General features: G+C 42.5%; 1 protein-coding gene across 1 annotated transcript in view; it reads left to right on the plus strand.

Annotated features, from left to right (window-relative positions):
* The first annotated feature begins 3,367 nt into the window (after positions 1–3,367).
* The window catches only part of LOC137503777 (mitochondrial transcription rescue factor 1-like), a 52,203-nt gene continuing 43,049 nt past the window's right edge, over positions 3,368–12,521 (plus strand). The window contains exon 1 of the mRNA XM_068231247.1: positions 3,368–3,448. Within this exon, the coding sequence (XP_068087348.1) occupies positions 3,391–3,448 (58 nt within the window). The 5' untranslated portion in view covers positions 3,368–3,390. The remainder of the gene's footprint in view (positions 3,449–12,521) is intronic.

The raw sequence follows: 12,521 nt of genomic DNA on the forward strand, positions 1-12,521 counted from the left end.
CAAATCCAGATTTTTCCCCGGGACTTTTGGCGTCTATCCCACTCATCCATTCCAGGTGTTAGACCCCTTGAAACATCTTTTCCATCACCTTTGTGGCCAGCATAAATGTTTCTAGTTTTCCCAGTTCGCATCCCCATTGAAGTCTATTGCAGTTCGCGAAAGTTTGCGCGAACCGAACCTTTTGCGGAAGTTCGCAAACCTAAAATTGGAGGTTCGGGCCATCTCTATTAATGGTAGGGTTCTCAAACTTTGCACAGTTGCTTACTGGGTGACTGGGATTAATATTCAGAAAAGTGGGTGGAGCCTACAAAAGCCAATTGATTTTCAAGGGGAATATTTAATTGCTGCCATTCTTGCAATGTTAATGGGTGACAGGTTCAAATTCAGAAAAGGGGGTGGAGCCACAGCCAATCAGATGTGTTTGATTTCAATGCAAATGATTGATGTCAAAGACTGCAAAGCTCACAAACTAGGTAATTGAGTAATTGTGTGTTAGGGTTAGAAAAAGTGGGCTGAGCCAACACCAGCCATTACATACCCGGGCAATGCCGGGCCATCAGCTAATATATGTATATATATATATATATATATATATATATATATATATATATATATATATATATATATATATATATATATATAGTATACGTATTATTTGGCTACTGAAAACTGTGTTTAATTGGCTCCAAACTTTATTTCTATCCTTTAAATTGATACATTTTTTACTTTCTTACAAGTGTTAATATGAAATTCTAAAACTACATCATTTTGGTTATGAATTTTAGTGGTATGCATGGCTAGGGGTGTAGAGGGGACATGATTAGAGGTGTGGCAGGGGCGTGTCTTAAAGTATCCCTCTTTTTCATCTCAAAAAGTTGGGAGGTATGGAGCGCTAGTGGCCATTTTGAAAGAAGTGAACTTTTGCTTAGTTAATTCGTAGTTAAGGCTCATCATACAGACTCTCGGAGAAACATTGGTGATCATTACAGGAGACAGTTTTAGGAGAAATTGCTGAACACACACACTGCTAGACTACAGCTGAGCAGCTTGTTCTGTCCTATGGGTAGGAGAGAAGGAAGACAAGCAGCAGCTAAGTGGGAAGCACTATACACCAGGAAGTTTCCTCTTGTACGTGTTTGGTAATTTACACTAATGGTGCACTAGTTGTCCTCTCCCATATGATACATAACCATGCTGCGTTTTAGTAAGAGAGCATTCACAGTGCATTCGTTTTGTTGCAGAATAATTCTGCTTCTATACTCACTGCCCATACAATTCTATGGGGCTGTTCACAACTCTGTGTTGTAATGGATTGCGTTATTGTAACTCGCTGCATACAGGCATTGAATTACTGTGTATGGTTAGATGAAAACAGAAGGCAGCATTCACAAAGCTTTACCGCATGCTGTAATGCAGAAAACAGCTGATTTTATCGATCATTTAGTGAAATGTCAATTCACTAATGCTGTTACCACATGCCAAGCTGAAATTACCGAGCAGTGAGGAAAGGTACCGATTTGTGCAGTAAACACCTCAATAAATGCCAGCAAATGTCAATTCACAAAGATCTGAGTATGCAGTAAAGCCAAGAGGGATGTTAGCTGATTACCGGCAGCTCTCAGGTATCGAAAACCAGCCCCTGCAATGCTTCAGAGTGGATATCCCATGACTGGCATAAGCACGGGGCCAAAAAATAACAGCCCCTGTCTCGTACAAGCCCCTGTCTCCTTGCTGATAGGATCCAAAGCCTTCTAGAGAGGAACAAGGTTTTCTACTCCCGAGGCAGCGGAGGAGAAAGCACGGAACAAAAGAGGTTTCCCCAGCAGCCCTCCAGACTTTTAACAATTTAGGTTCCTGTTCAGTGGCGTAGCTAAGGTGCTGTGGGCCCCGATGCAAGTTTTACAATGGGGCCCCCCAAGCACTCTATACATAACAATTGATACGGCGCACCAAAACCTGCCAATGGCAACTACATTGTCTGAGGTGCAAGAAGGGGATGGGGAACAGTTTGTTAATGATTACCACTATTCAAAGTATCTTTAGAAGTGATTAATATGAGCACAGGACCAATAGAGAGCTAATACTGTAGTTGAGGGAGGGAGCTTCGGCCCCCTCTGGCCCAAGGGCACCGATGCGGTCGCAACCTCTGCAACCCCTATTGCTACACCCCTGTTCCTGTTTGAAAATGCGGAGGAGCAAGTAGGGAAATCACCTAAGCATGGTGTGTTTAATGTACCTTGGAGTTCATCTAAGCTGTAGCAATAAAATAAAATGTTAAGAAATGTTAAAGTGAACCCGAGGTGAAAATAAACTGATGAGATAAACAACCATATTTATCCTCCAACTCCTAAAAATGACTTTTTTAAGTATCCCATGGTTTTATTTCATATTTAATCATTCCTTTTTTTGTGTAGCGCTTTTCCCCTGTCGGACTCAAAGCGCTTGTGAGGCAGCCACTAAAGTGCACTCAGTAGGCAGTAGCAGTGTTAGGGAGTCTTGCCCAAAGAACTCCTACTGAATAGGTGCTGGCTTACTGAACAGGCAGAGCCAAGATTCAAACCCAGGTCTCCTGTGTCAGAGGCAGAGCCCTTAACCATTACACTATCCAGCCACTGTCTTTAATCAGTGGAAGCCTATGAAATGTCTTAGATTTAGAAAAATGTCAATAGTTCATGGATTTTATCCCTCCCTGCCCTCAGAAGTTGTATTCTGCAAGTAAAACTTTTATGGCTGTAATTTGTTTATCAGTGATGTTTACTGTATTTCCGACAAGCTCCTGACAAGACAGAATCAGTCACTTCCATGCCTAGAAATTAACTCTTTCAGGCAGCAAAATAAAACAAGTAATACAGCCTGGTTATTAATATGTTTTGTAGTATACATACACATATTTATCTCATCATGTCACATGTCACGTCAGGTACACTTTAAGAAAGGATTCAGATTCAGAGGGAGCAGAGGAACTATAGCAAATGTACATTCTAAAGGGATGTTGGGGATGCTTTTTACTATTGAAATGCCGTCAGAGACAACTTCTAAAATCTTTGTGAATTGGGGAAAAAAGTCTAAAATACCGAAATGCGGTATTTTACCTAGCTGATTTTTTGTTTTTATTGCTCAGCCCTGTGAATGCTGGCCAGTGTCCATTATAGTTCACACACAATATAATTACTGCTGGTCATGTCTAGGAGAACTCATGGAGAAACATGATTTGTTTGATCAGCTGACAGATTTGCAAAGCCCTGATTTGCTCTGATCACAGCCTGCCTTAGCACATGATCATGACTAGCAAATCAGAGACTAACATATCTATCAACTGACCAAACTGATCACATGCTTCTCCATGAGTTCTCTTTGTCATGACCACCACTAATTACTGTACATATTATTATGCAATGCATGCAGAGTGAATCCAACCTTATGGTCTTGAAAACAACAGCTGGCTTTGGTAAGTGTGAGGTTTTCATTACTGTAACCTCAGGGTAAAAAGCTGATTCTCTTGCCTTCTCTTACATGTGTATAGTCATTTCCACAAACGTCTGCTCTGGGTGTTGTCTCCAGTAGGAAACATGAGCATGACGGGAACTTGCTATTATCTGTATAGACCAATGCATTATTTAGATGCTGCTCATGTATACACTTTACAGGCAACCTCTAAATTATTGCATTGCTTATTTTATTGATGTTTTTTCTAGAATTTTTGTGACCATTACTGTAGAAATATGAAAAAAAACAACAACTCTGGCTTATGATCTTCAGAACTGCTAGGGCTGTAGTGTGTGAAAGTGTTGGAAGAAATTTTTTTTTTGTGAATATTTTTTTTATGCTCACAGGTGTTCTTTTTTTTTTTTACTACTTAACCATTTAAGGACCACAGGCTTACACCCCCCTAGTGACCAGGCTATTTTTTATAAATAAGTGCTCAGCAGCTTTAATGGCTTGCTGCAGAGCCACACAACTGAGCACACTAATGAATCCCCCCCCCCCTTTTCTGAGCTCTGCTGCAGCTTTTTTTTTATTAATTTCATTCTGATTACATTTTTAATAAAAATGTACATTTTCTTTTTTGTTCCCCCTCGGCAGCCAGTCAGGGCAATCCCTTCTCATAGGCATCAGCCTATGAGAGGGGATTGCAATCGGAGCCTCTCTAAGGGACAGCTGAGTGACACGGTTGTCCCCAATACAGCGTTGCAGTAGATTGCAGCGCTGTACAATGTAAATAGATGGTGGTTTCGCCGTGTAACAGTCTTCTAGACTGATGACGGAGCGGAGCGCGCACGATCCCCTGCAAAGCCCAGCCCGAGGACTTGATGCCTTTCGGCGTTAGGCCCCTTTTACACTTAATCAGTTGGTGTGCGTTAGTATGCGTTAGTGCGCGTTGGTACGCATTTTTTCCATAGCAGTGCATTGGGAAGAAGATTTCAGTTAAACCGCGTTAAGTGTAAAAGAGGCCATAGGAAAACATGGGCATTACTTTGAAAATCAGTTTTCTTTCAGTTATAACTGAGAGCAACTTATTAAGTGTAAAAGGGCCCTTAGGCAGTCCTGGCACTACCACCTTCCCAATGCCTATCGGCGTTAGGCGGTCGGGAAGGAGTTAATAGAGTTAGGAGGTATACCAGTCTGTGCCCAGACTATGGCACATTGGTTACTTGTTGCAGGACAGTGGCTCACAGGCGTTAGTGAATGATGACCATTTGGTGTCTTCTTCTTAAAATAAATAAATAAATAAATAAACAACAACGAAAGACTAAGTTAAAATGTCAGCTACAATACGTCTTGACGGGCTTCTTTTGAAATTAGCCTTATGTAAATCGCTAATCATCCAATAAGGCCAGATTTAGCAGAGTCAAACTTCCCTGCATGCAGTGCTTCTTATAGACTCACTGGAAATGTAGAAAAGATGCAAATATTGAGTTCTGAGTGATCAGGGATGCATTGGCTTGGGGTAGCACCAGAAATTCATGATCTGCAGGATCAGGACTTCAGAACTGGCCCATGTGAGAACACTTGATCTTCTGTAACCAATTTATTTTATACAACATTATGTTCTATTGATCTAAAATCAATCAAAATGGAAGGTGTGTACCAGGCTTCAGGCTTGGTCCGCAATAGAGCCAAAAACCTGACTTTTTTTGTCTGTTTAATGCCTTACTCACATTGCGTTCCGTCCGCGTGTCCGTCCGCGTTGGGCGGTTTTCAAGGCATATTTTTTTTTCGATTCCCGACGCTTGGGTGGGCGATTCGTTTTTTGTGCTTATCTGTTTTCTAAGTGTTTTTTCTGAGCAGTTTTGTAATTCACTCCGTGACGCAAGTCAGGAAGTGAACTCTTTGACCCAGAAAATAATAAATACAATGTATTTATTCTTAAAAATGTGAGCACAATTGCCTTATTGCACATTTTTGTACGTGGTTTCCGATTTTCGTTTACCATCCATTGAGGCGGAATAGTCTCGAAAATGGAACACGCACCGCTTTGCTAGCAGAGCAGATCTTGCACTGTTTGCTCCAGTTGGCTATTTTATATCTGTCCCCAGTGTTGAGTAAGTCTGAATCATCTGTTAGGCTTTCCAAAGCATACTGAGCAGCAAGCCTGGAGTAAAAGTGATCCTGAGGGTCCATTCACACTGAACCTGTTGCTTTCCATCACAATGGACAATGTTGTTGCATCCTAATTGAAATGCAATGATATTCCTAGGGTTCATTCACCTAGGGTGCTGTGCTGGACATCCCACCGGAGTAACGCACAGCATGCTGTGTATTTACCATACAACGTGTGTGTTTACAGTGACAGTAAAGCATACTTTTATTGTTCTGTATGGTCCACTATATGGTTGCACCGCATGTGTAACTCGCAATGTGACTTTTTGGCAGAGTTGTATTGCGATGCCATCGCAACCCAATGCGCATAATGTGAAAAGGACCCTGAAGCTAAACAAAGTAGACCTAGACATTAGTAGCTGCCAATATAATGAAAATACACCCGTGTAATCCTCAAATCTATATCAATGAAATCAGGTCTGGATTTACCTCACAGGAGCCTATAGGCACAGTTGTTCTGGCATCTTAGACTTCACCCTCCATGAGCCTACAAGCCACTACCAAACTGCACCACAAGTGTGCTGACTGTCCCAGCTGTCACTTCTTCCTTATTACCCTTGCTCATCATACAGTTGTGTTCAAAATTATTTAACCCCCACTGAAATTGAGTGTTTTGGCCAGTTTGACATTGATTGATCATTTCAGTCATTTTGTTTACAATTAAATCAAAGAGGCACTTGTAAGTCAGACAAATAAAACATAACATTTATAATGAAATAACCACAAATGTCTTTTCTGTGCTCACATCATTATCAGTTTTATTCAACCCCCAAGTGACATTCATTCTTAGTACTTGGTACAACATCCTTTTCCAGTTATAACAGCTTTTAAACGTGAAGCATAGCTTGACACAAGTGTCTTGCAGCGATCTACGGGTATCTTAGCCCATTTTTCATGGGCAAACGCCTCCAGTTCAGTCTCATTCTTAAGCTTGCACGCTGCAACTGCTTTCTTTAAGTCCCACCAGAGGTTCTCAATCGGATGTAAGTCTGTTGACTGCGATGGCCACTCCAGAATGTTCCAGCCTTTAATCTGCAACCATGCTCTAGTGGACTTGGAGGTATGCTTGGGATCATTTTCCTGTTGAAAGGTCCAACGTCTCCCAAGCCTCAGGTTTGTTACGGACTGCATCACATTTTCATCCAATATTTCCTGGTACTGAAGAGAATTCATGGTACCTTGCACATGCTGAAGCTTCCCTTTACCTGCAGAAGCAAAACAGCCCCAAAACATGATTGACCCCCTGCCATGCTTCACAGTAGGCAAGGTGTTCTTTCCTTCAAAGGCCTTGTTCTTCATCCTCCAAACATAGCGTTGATCCATAAACAGCTCTAATTTTGTTTCATCAGTCCACAGAACACTATCCCAAAACTTTAGTGGTTTGTCCACAGGACTTTTGGCATACTGCAGTCCACTCTTCTTATTCTTTGGAGACAGCAAGGGGGTGCACCTGGGAGATCTGGCATGGGGGCCTTCATTACCCAGTGTGCGCCTAAGAGCCAGTCCACACTAGGTCCGGAAACGTATCCGTGGCTGCGTTTTTCAAACCTGATGAAAAACGGAGTCCCGGATACTAATGTTGAAAATAGCAGCCAGCCTCACCCAAGTAAAAAACGGATCCGTCTGCGTTTGAGGGGATCCGTTTTCAAAACCTGAACGGAAGGTCCGGATCTGCTGCATTTTCACGCAACGGATCAGGACCACGGATACACGCAGGGGTAGTGAAAGTAATGAGAAAACGCATCTCCAGCTCCACAGGCAAAAAACGGATGTTAAAACGGATAGCCTGAGCTGTATGATTGGCCCAAAAAAATCCTCCCACTCCTTCCTAATGATGGAGACGTTTTCTGTCAGGGAAAAACCTGAACGGAAACTGATGCAAAACTGATGCACTTTCATCAGTTTGCAGTACGGTGGGTACTTCCCCTGATCCGGACTGCAGTGTCCGTCCTGCAACCGGGTCTAGTGTGGACCCACTCTTATTGTCTGGGCTGAAACTTCAGTACCCGCATCTGACAAATCTTTTTTCAGTTCCTCAGCAGTCACACGGGGACTTTTCTCCACTTTGCGCTTCAGGTAGCGCACAGAAGTCGAAGTCAGCATCTTCTTTCTGCCATGACCAGGTAGCGTTTCAACAGTGCCCTTTGCCTTGAATTTGCGAATGACGCTTCCTATGGTGTCTCTTGGTATGTTTAACATTTGTGCAATCTTCTTATAGCCATTGCCCTTCCTGTGAAGATAAATCACCTCTTCTCTTGTCTTCCAGAACCATTCTCTTGACTTCACCATGTTTGTAAACACACCAGTAAATGTCTAGAAGGAGCTGAGTATCACAGTCATTTTAAATCTGCCTAATTGGTGCTTATTATGCTTGATTGCTGCTCGTTAACATTCGCAAGTGTTTTCAATACCTGATCAAAAACACTTGAATTAACCTCTGTTCTTAAGAGTGGTAATCTTTAAAGGGTTGAATAATTGTATCAATGAAGAAATCACAAAAAACATGTAATACTGTATTACAAAAACAATTGATGTCATTTTAATGCATTTGGTTCTTTAAAAAGTCCTAGTAAGATTTCATTCTGAACACAATTACAAATGTACAGTATATTCCCCAAAACCCTTTACAGCATTGGGGGTTGAAATAATTTTGAACACAACTGTAGGTAGCTACAGACAGAGCCGGGACAAGGTCCTCCAACACCCAAGGCTGAGACACCAAAGTGCGCCCCTCCATCCCTGCCACCCCAGCCGTCACACACTGATTGCTATTAGACTAAGAGGCGCCACAGGGCCCACAACCTCCCCAACACCTTAATATCTAGTTATCTGGCTTGCAGTCACTGCCATGCATCCCCTTTTCTTATTTATTTCTGCTTCAAACACAATTAGGAATGACAGCTGAATTAATTCTGCGCCCCCTCCTACACTGCGCCCTGAGGCTGGAGCCTCTCCAGCCTATGCCTCGGCCCGGCCCTGGCTACAGATGCCCCTCAGTATTTGGCAGCCAGAAGTACCCTCAATATTAAGAAGCTAGAGGTGCCTCCAAGTATGAGGTAGCTAGAGGAACCTCAGTATTAAGTAGCTAGAGCTGCCCCTGACTGAAGGGGGATTTTATCAGTGAAGTGCCAAGAGCAGGGTGGGTAACCTCTCATTTACACTCTCATCAGGACTCTGCATAGGGAAGGAGGGAGTGAGGCACTCAGGGAGGGGAGTGAGCCGCCTTTTCATCATCAGTCGCCTGTAGGCACGTGCCTACAATGCCTTATGGTAAATCCGGCCCTGAACAAATGCCACAGCAGTAGCAGTTCCTCCATTTTCAAGCTGCATACATTTTAATAAAATTAGCATAAATGTTTTCATCAGTTTAGAATTATTTGCATCTCATTGACCATCCCTAGTATACACCAATGGATGCTGATTGGAGGGTTATTACAGGCAACGAAAGATGTAGAATTTAGATGATCAGCTTATGACATCACATTTATTTTCTATTTAGTGAAAAAATGCTACTGTGTGAAACATGCTGGGTGAAACATGCTGGTGACACAAGCTACATGAAGGGAAGAAACATGAGGATTGCATTTTATCTAACCACTTAGTTTCCAAACACTCTACTTTCATCAGTTGCAAATATGGTACAACGCTCTGTTACCTAATATAGCATATTGTGTTCCTTCAAGTGGGCTTTTCCACAGTTGTATAAGGTGATTAAACATGTGCCTCTTATTTTGACTTTGTACAAATCATTCATGTTTTGCTGCTATATAAAGCAATGCTATGCTGCCGCCTGCTGGTTAGTTCACAGCCATTCAAGAGACACTGAAGCGAAAAAAAAAATGATGATATTATAATTTGTATGTGTAGTTCAGCTAAGAAATAAAACATTAAGATCAGATACATCAGTGTAATTGTTTCCAGTACAGGAAGAGTTGAGAAACTCCAGTTGTTAACTCTATGCAAACAAGCCATTAAGCTCTCCGACTAAGTTAGTTGTGGAGAGGGCTGTTATCTGACTTTTATTATCTCAACTGTTCCTGGACTATTTACTTTTCCTCTGCTAGAGGAGAGGTCATTACTTCACAGACTGCTCTGAAAGACTCATTTTGAATGCTGAGTGTTGTGTAATCTGCACATATTATAGAATGATGCAATGTTAGAAAAAACACTATATACCTGAAAATAAAAGTATGAGAATATTTTCTTTGCTGCTAATCTTCTAGTAATTATTCATAGTACACAACCAATTCACTATATCATATTTTTTTTTTTCGCTTCAGTGTCTCTTTCAAAGGGTGAAGTGTTTTCTGTATAATTGTGAGACTGAGCATTATTTATGATATATTACTAAGGGTCCTTTTACACTTACCGTTATCAGTTGCTCTAGGTTATAACTGAAAGAAAACTGATTTTCAAAGAAATGCCCATGCTTTCCTGTGGCACGGTTCCCACTATATGCGTTTAAACTGAAGTCTTTTTCCCGATGCACTGCTGTGGAAAAAACGAGTACCAAGTGTACTTATGCATACGAACGCATATGAACGCATTAAGTGTAAAAGGGCACTTAGGCCTCTTTTCCACAGGTGGCTGAACTACTCATTTGTCAGGCAGTTCATCCTCTTGGTTGCTGGCAACAAGTGCAATTTAGTTGCTATTACATGCAGCCAAGTGGCAGCATATTGTAACACTGTGTCAAAAGTGACACTAGCTAGCTAGCTAGCTGACAGGTAGTAAATTCACAGACTTCAGTTGATCATGCAAAAGAGGCTGTAGAGTGTCCATTAATGATACAGTTGTGGTTGTACAATATCAGTGACGTAGCTAAGGAGCTGTGGGCCCTGATGCAAGTTTTACATTGGCGCCCCCCCCCCCCCCCCAAGCACTCTATACATAACATTTGATACGGCGCACCAAAACCTGCCAATGGCAACCACAGTGTCAGAGGTGCAAGAAGGGGACGGGGAGCAGTTTGTTAATGATTACCACTATTCAAAGTATCTAAAGAAGTCATTATTATGAGCACATGACCAATAAAAAGCTAATACTGCAGTTGAGGATGAGCCCCAAGGGGCCCCTTACAAGGCATGGTCCAATTAGCCCCAAAAGGGAAAAAATTCCTTCCTGACTCCAGATGGCAATCAGATAAAATCCCTGGATTAACATTGTCATGATATCACAGTTAGTTATGATGTTGGGATAATATGCAGAACACAGAAGCCATATTTTCCCATACTGTGTACTACTGTATCATATGTGATTGTCTGCTAGCCAGTCTGGCTTTGAAGGTATTGGCAGCTAGCTTCATGGAAACTGTTAATGTGATTGTGTGTGTGTCATTAGACCTACATTTGCATTAAATTCCTCTGGAAGCGGGGAGCTTGGACATTAGCATACAGTTCCTCTGGACAGCAAGGAACGAGTAATTAGGTAACGATTCCCTTTTGTCTGGCATCCTGCAAAGGTAGTGCATTGCTTTGATCTTTGTATTAATGTAAACAGCTGCCTGTTGGTCAAAACACTATCTGACTAATTGAGTCTGCCAAGTTCAAAGTGGACAGGAAAAGCCTTGGAATTTACATATGACAGGAGGAAGCCTCACTCCACATTCTTTTGATGTATGGACTAGACTATAGTTTTACCTGTGGAAATTGGGTTTATGGAAGTGTTCTGAAATCTCTGAAAAGATCAAACACTAACACAGGAACGCTTTGAAGTTGCACGCGTTAAACAGGAAATCGGATATTCCTGGATCTGGACATTGGGGTGGCCCCGGGGCACACATTTTGCTATAAAACAGCAGCTAGGCCAGTCACAGATCATCTTCTCTTGGAGGTAGAGTATAGCTAGGGAGGATCCCGATCGAATCGGAAACGGCATTCTCCCGCCAACCACGTTTTAACGTACGTTGGTAACGTTATTTCCCTTTTATTTTGGCAACTTGTCTTGTGTGTATCCTTGCAAACTTTTTGTAACGATTGGTGTCAGCACGCAGAGAGAATCTGACTATTGGTGATCTGCAGTATCACCAAGAATGCAGATATATACCCGATTATTGATGATCTGCAGTATCACCGACAATCAGATATATTGCTAACCTCTGGACACCTTTGGATATGTGAGTGTTTGGTGTAACAGTAATACTTTGAGAGAGGACCACCCGAGGAGCAGGAGGTCCTTGGAAGTATGAGAAATACCTCCCTTGGGAAGTGCAAAGATCTTGCGGCAGCCTGAAACATCCAAGGGACGGAGTCCCAGGCTGGATAGCAAGAAGACCCGGTAGCTAGTGACCCCTGGAAGATGGGCGTCACAAGCAGGTCTGGAGTAAAACACAAATGATAACACAGTTCCCTAATCTTGGGTGCGAGGTCCGTGTTCTCAGCACCCTGGAACTAGTCTGAAGTATAACACAAGTGACAATACAGTTCCCTAGTCTTGGGTGCGAGGTCCGTGTTCTCAGCACCCTGGAACTAGTCTGGAATATAACACAAATGATAATAAAGTTCCCTAGTCTGGGGTGTGAGGGCCGTGATCTCAACACCCTGGAACTATGCTAGAATATAACACAAATGATATACAAAAGTAATCTGGCTCAGTGTGAATTCCCAGGACCTCCTGGTTCAAACACACTGTTGGATCTGACTAAGGTCTGTATGCTTCCACGTAAGTGTTCGCAATGGCAGACAACCAGCAACTGACAAGCAAGCAGAATATATAGTTGCTGAACTCTGCTGCCCCGCCCGAGCCACTCAGCCAATCATGAGTCCAGCAGGAATCAGCTGATCGTCCTGATCAGCTGACACCTCCCCTGCTGGTATAAAGGTCCTGACTTCTGGCCCGCGCGCGCGTAGCTCTCCTTTTGTCCATGTGGACTAACAGACCCAGCCACACCAAAGGCACGCTGCTGCGTACAAACCGCCGCC

This window comes from Hyperolius riggenbachi, chromosome 4, assembly GCF_040937935.1.
Source record: "Hyperolius riggenbachi isolate aHypRig1 chromosome 4, aHypRig1.pri, whole genome shotgun sequence".
In the NCBI taxonomy this organism is placed as follows: Eukaryota; Metazoa; Chordata; class Amphibia; order Anura; family Hyperoliidae; genus Hyperolius; species Hyperolius riggenbachi.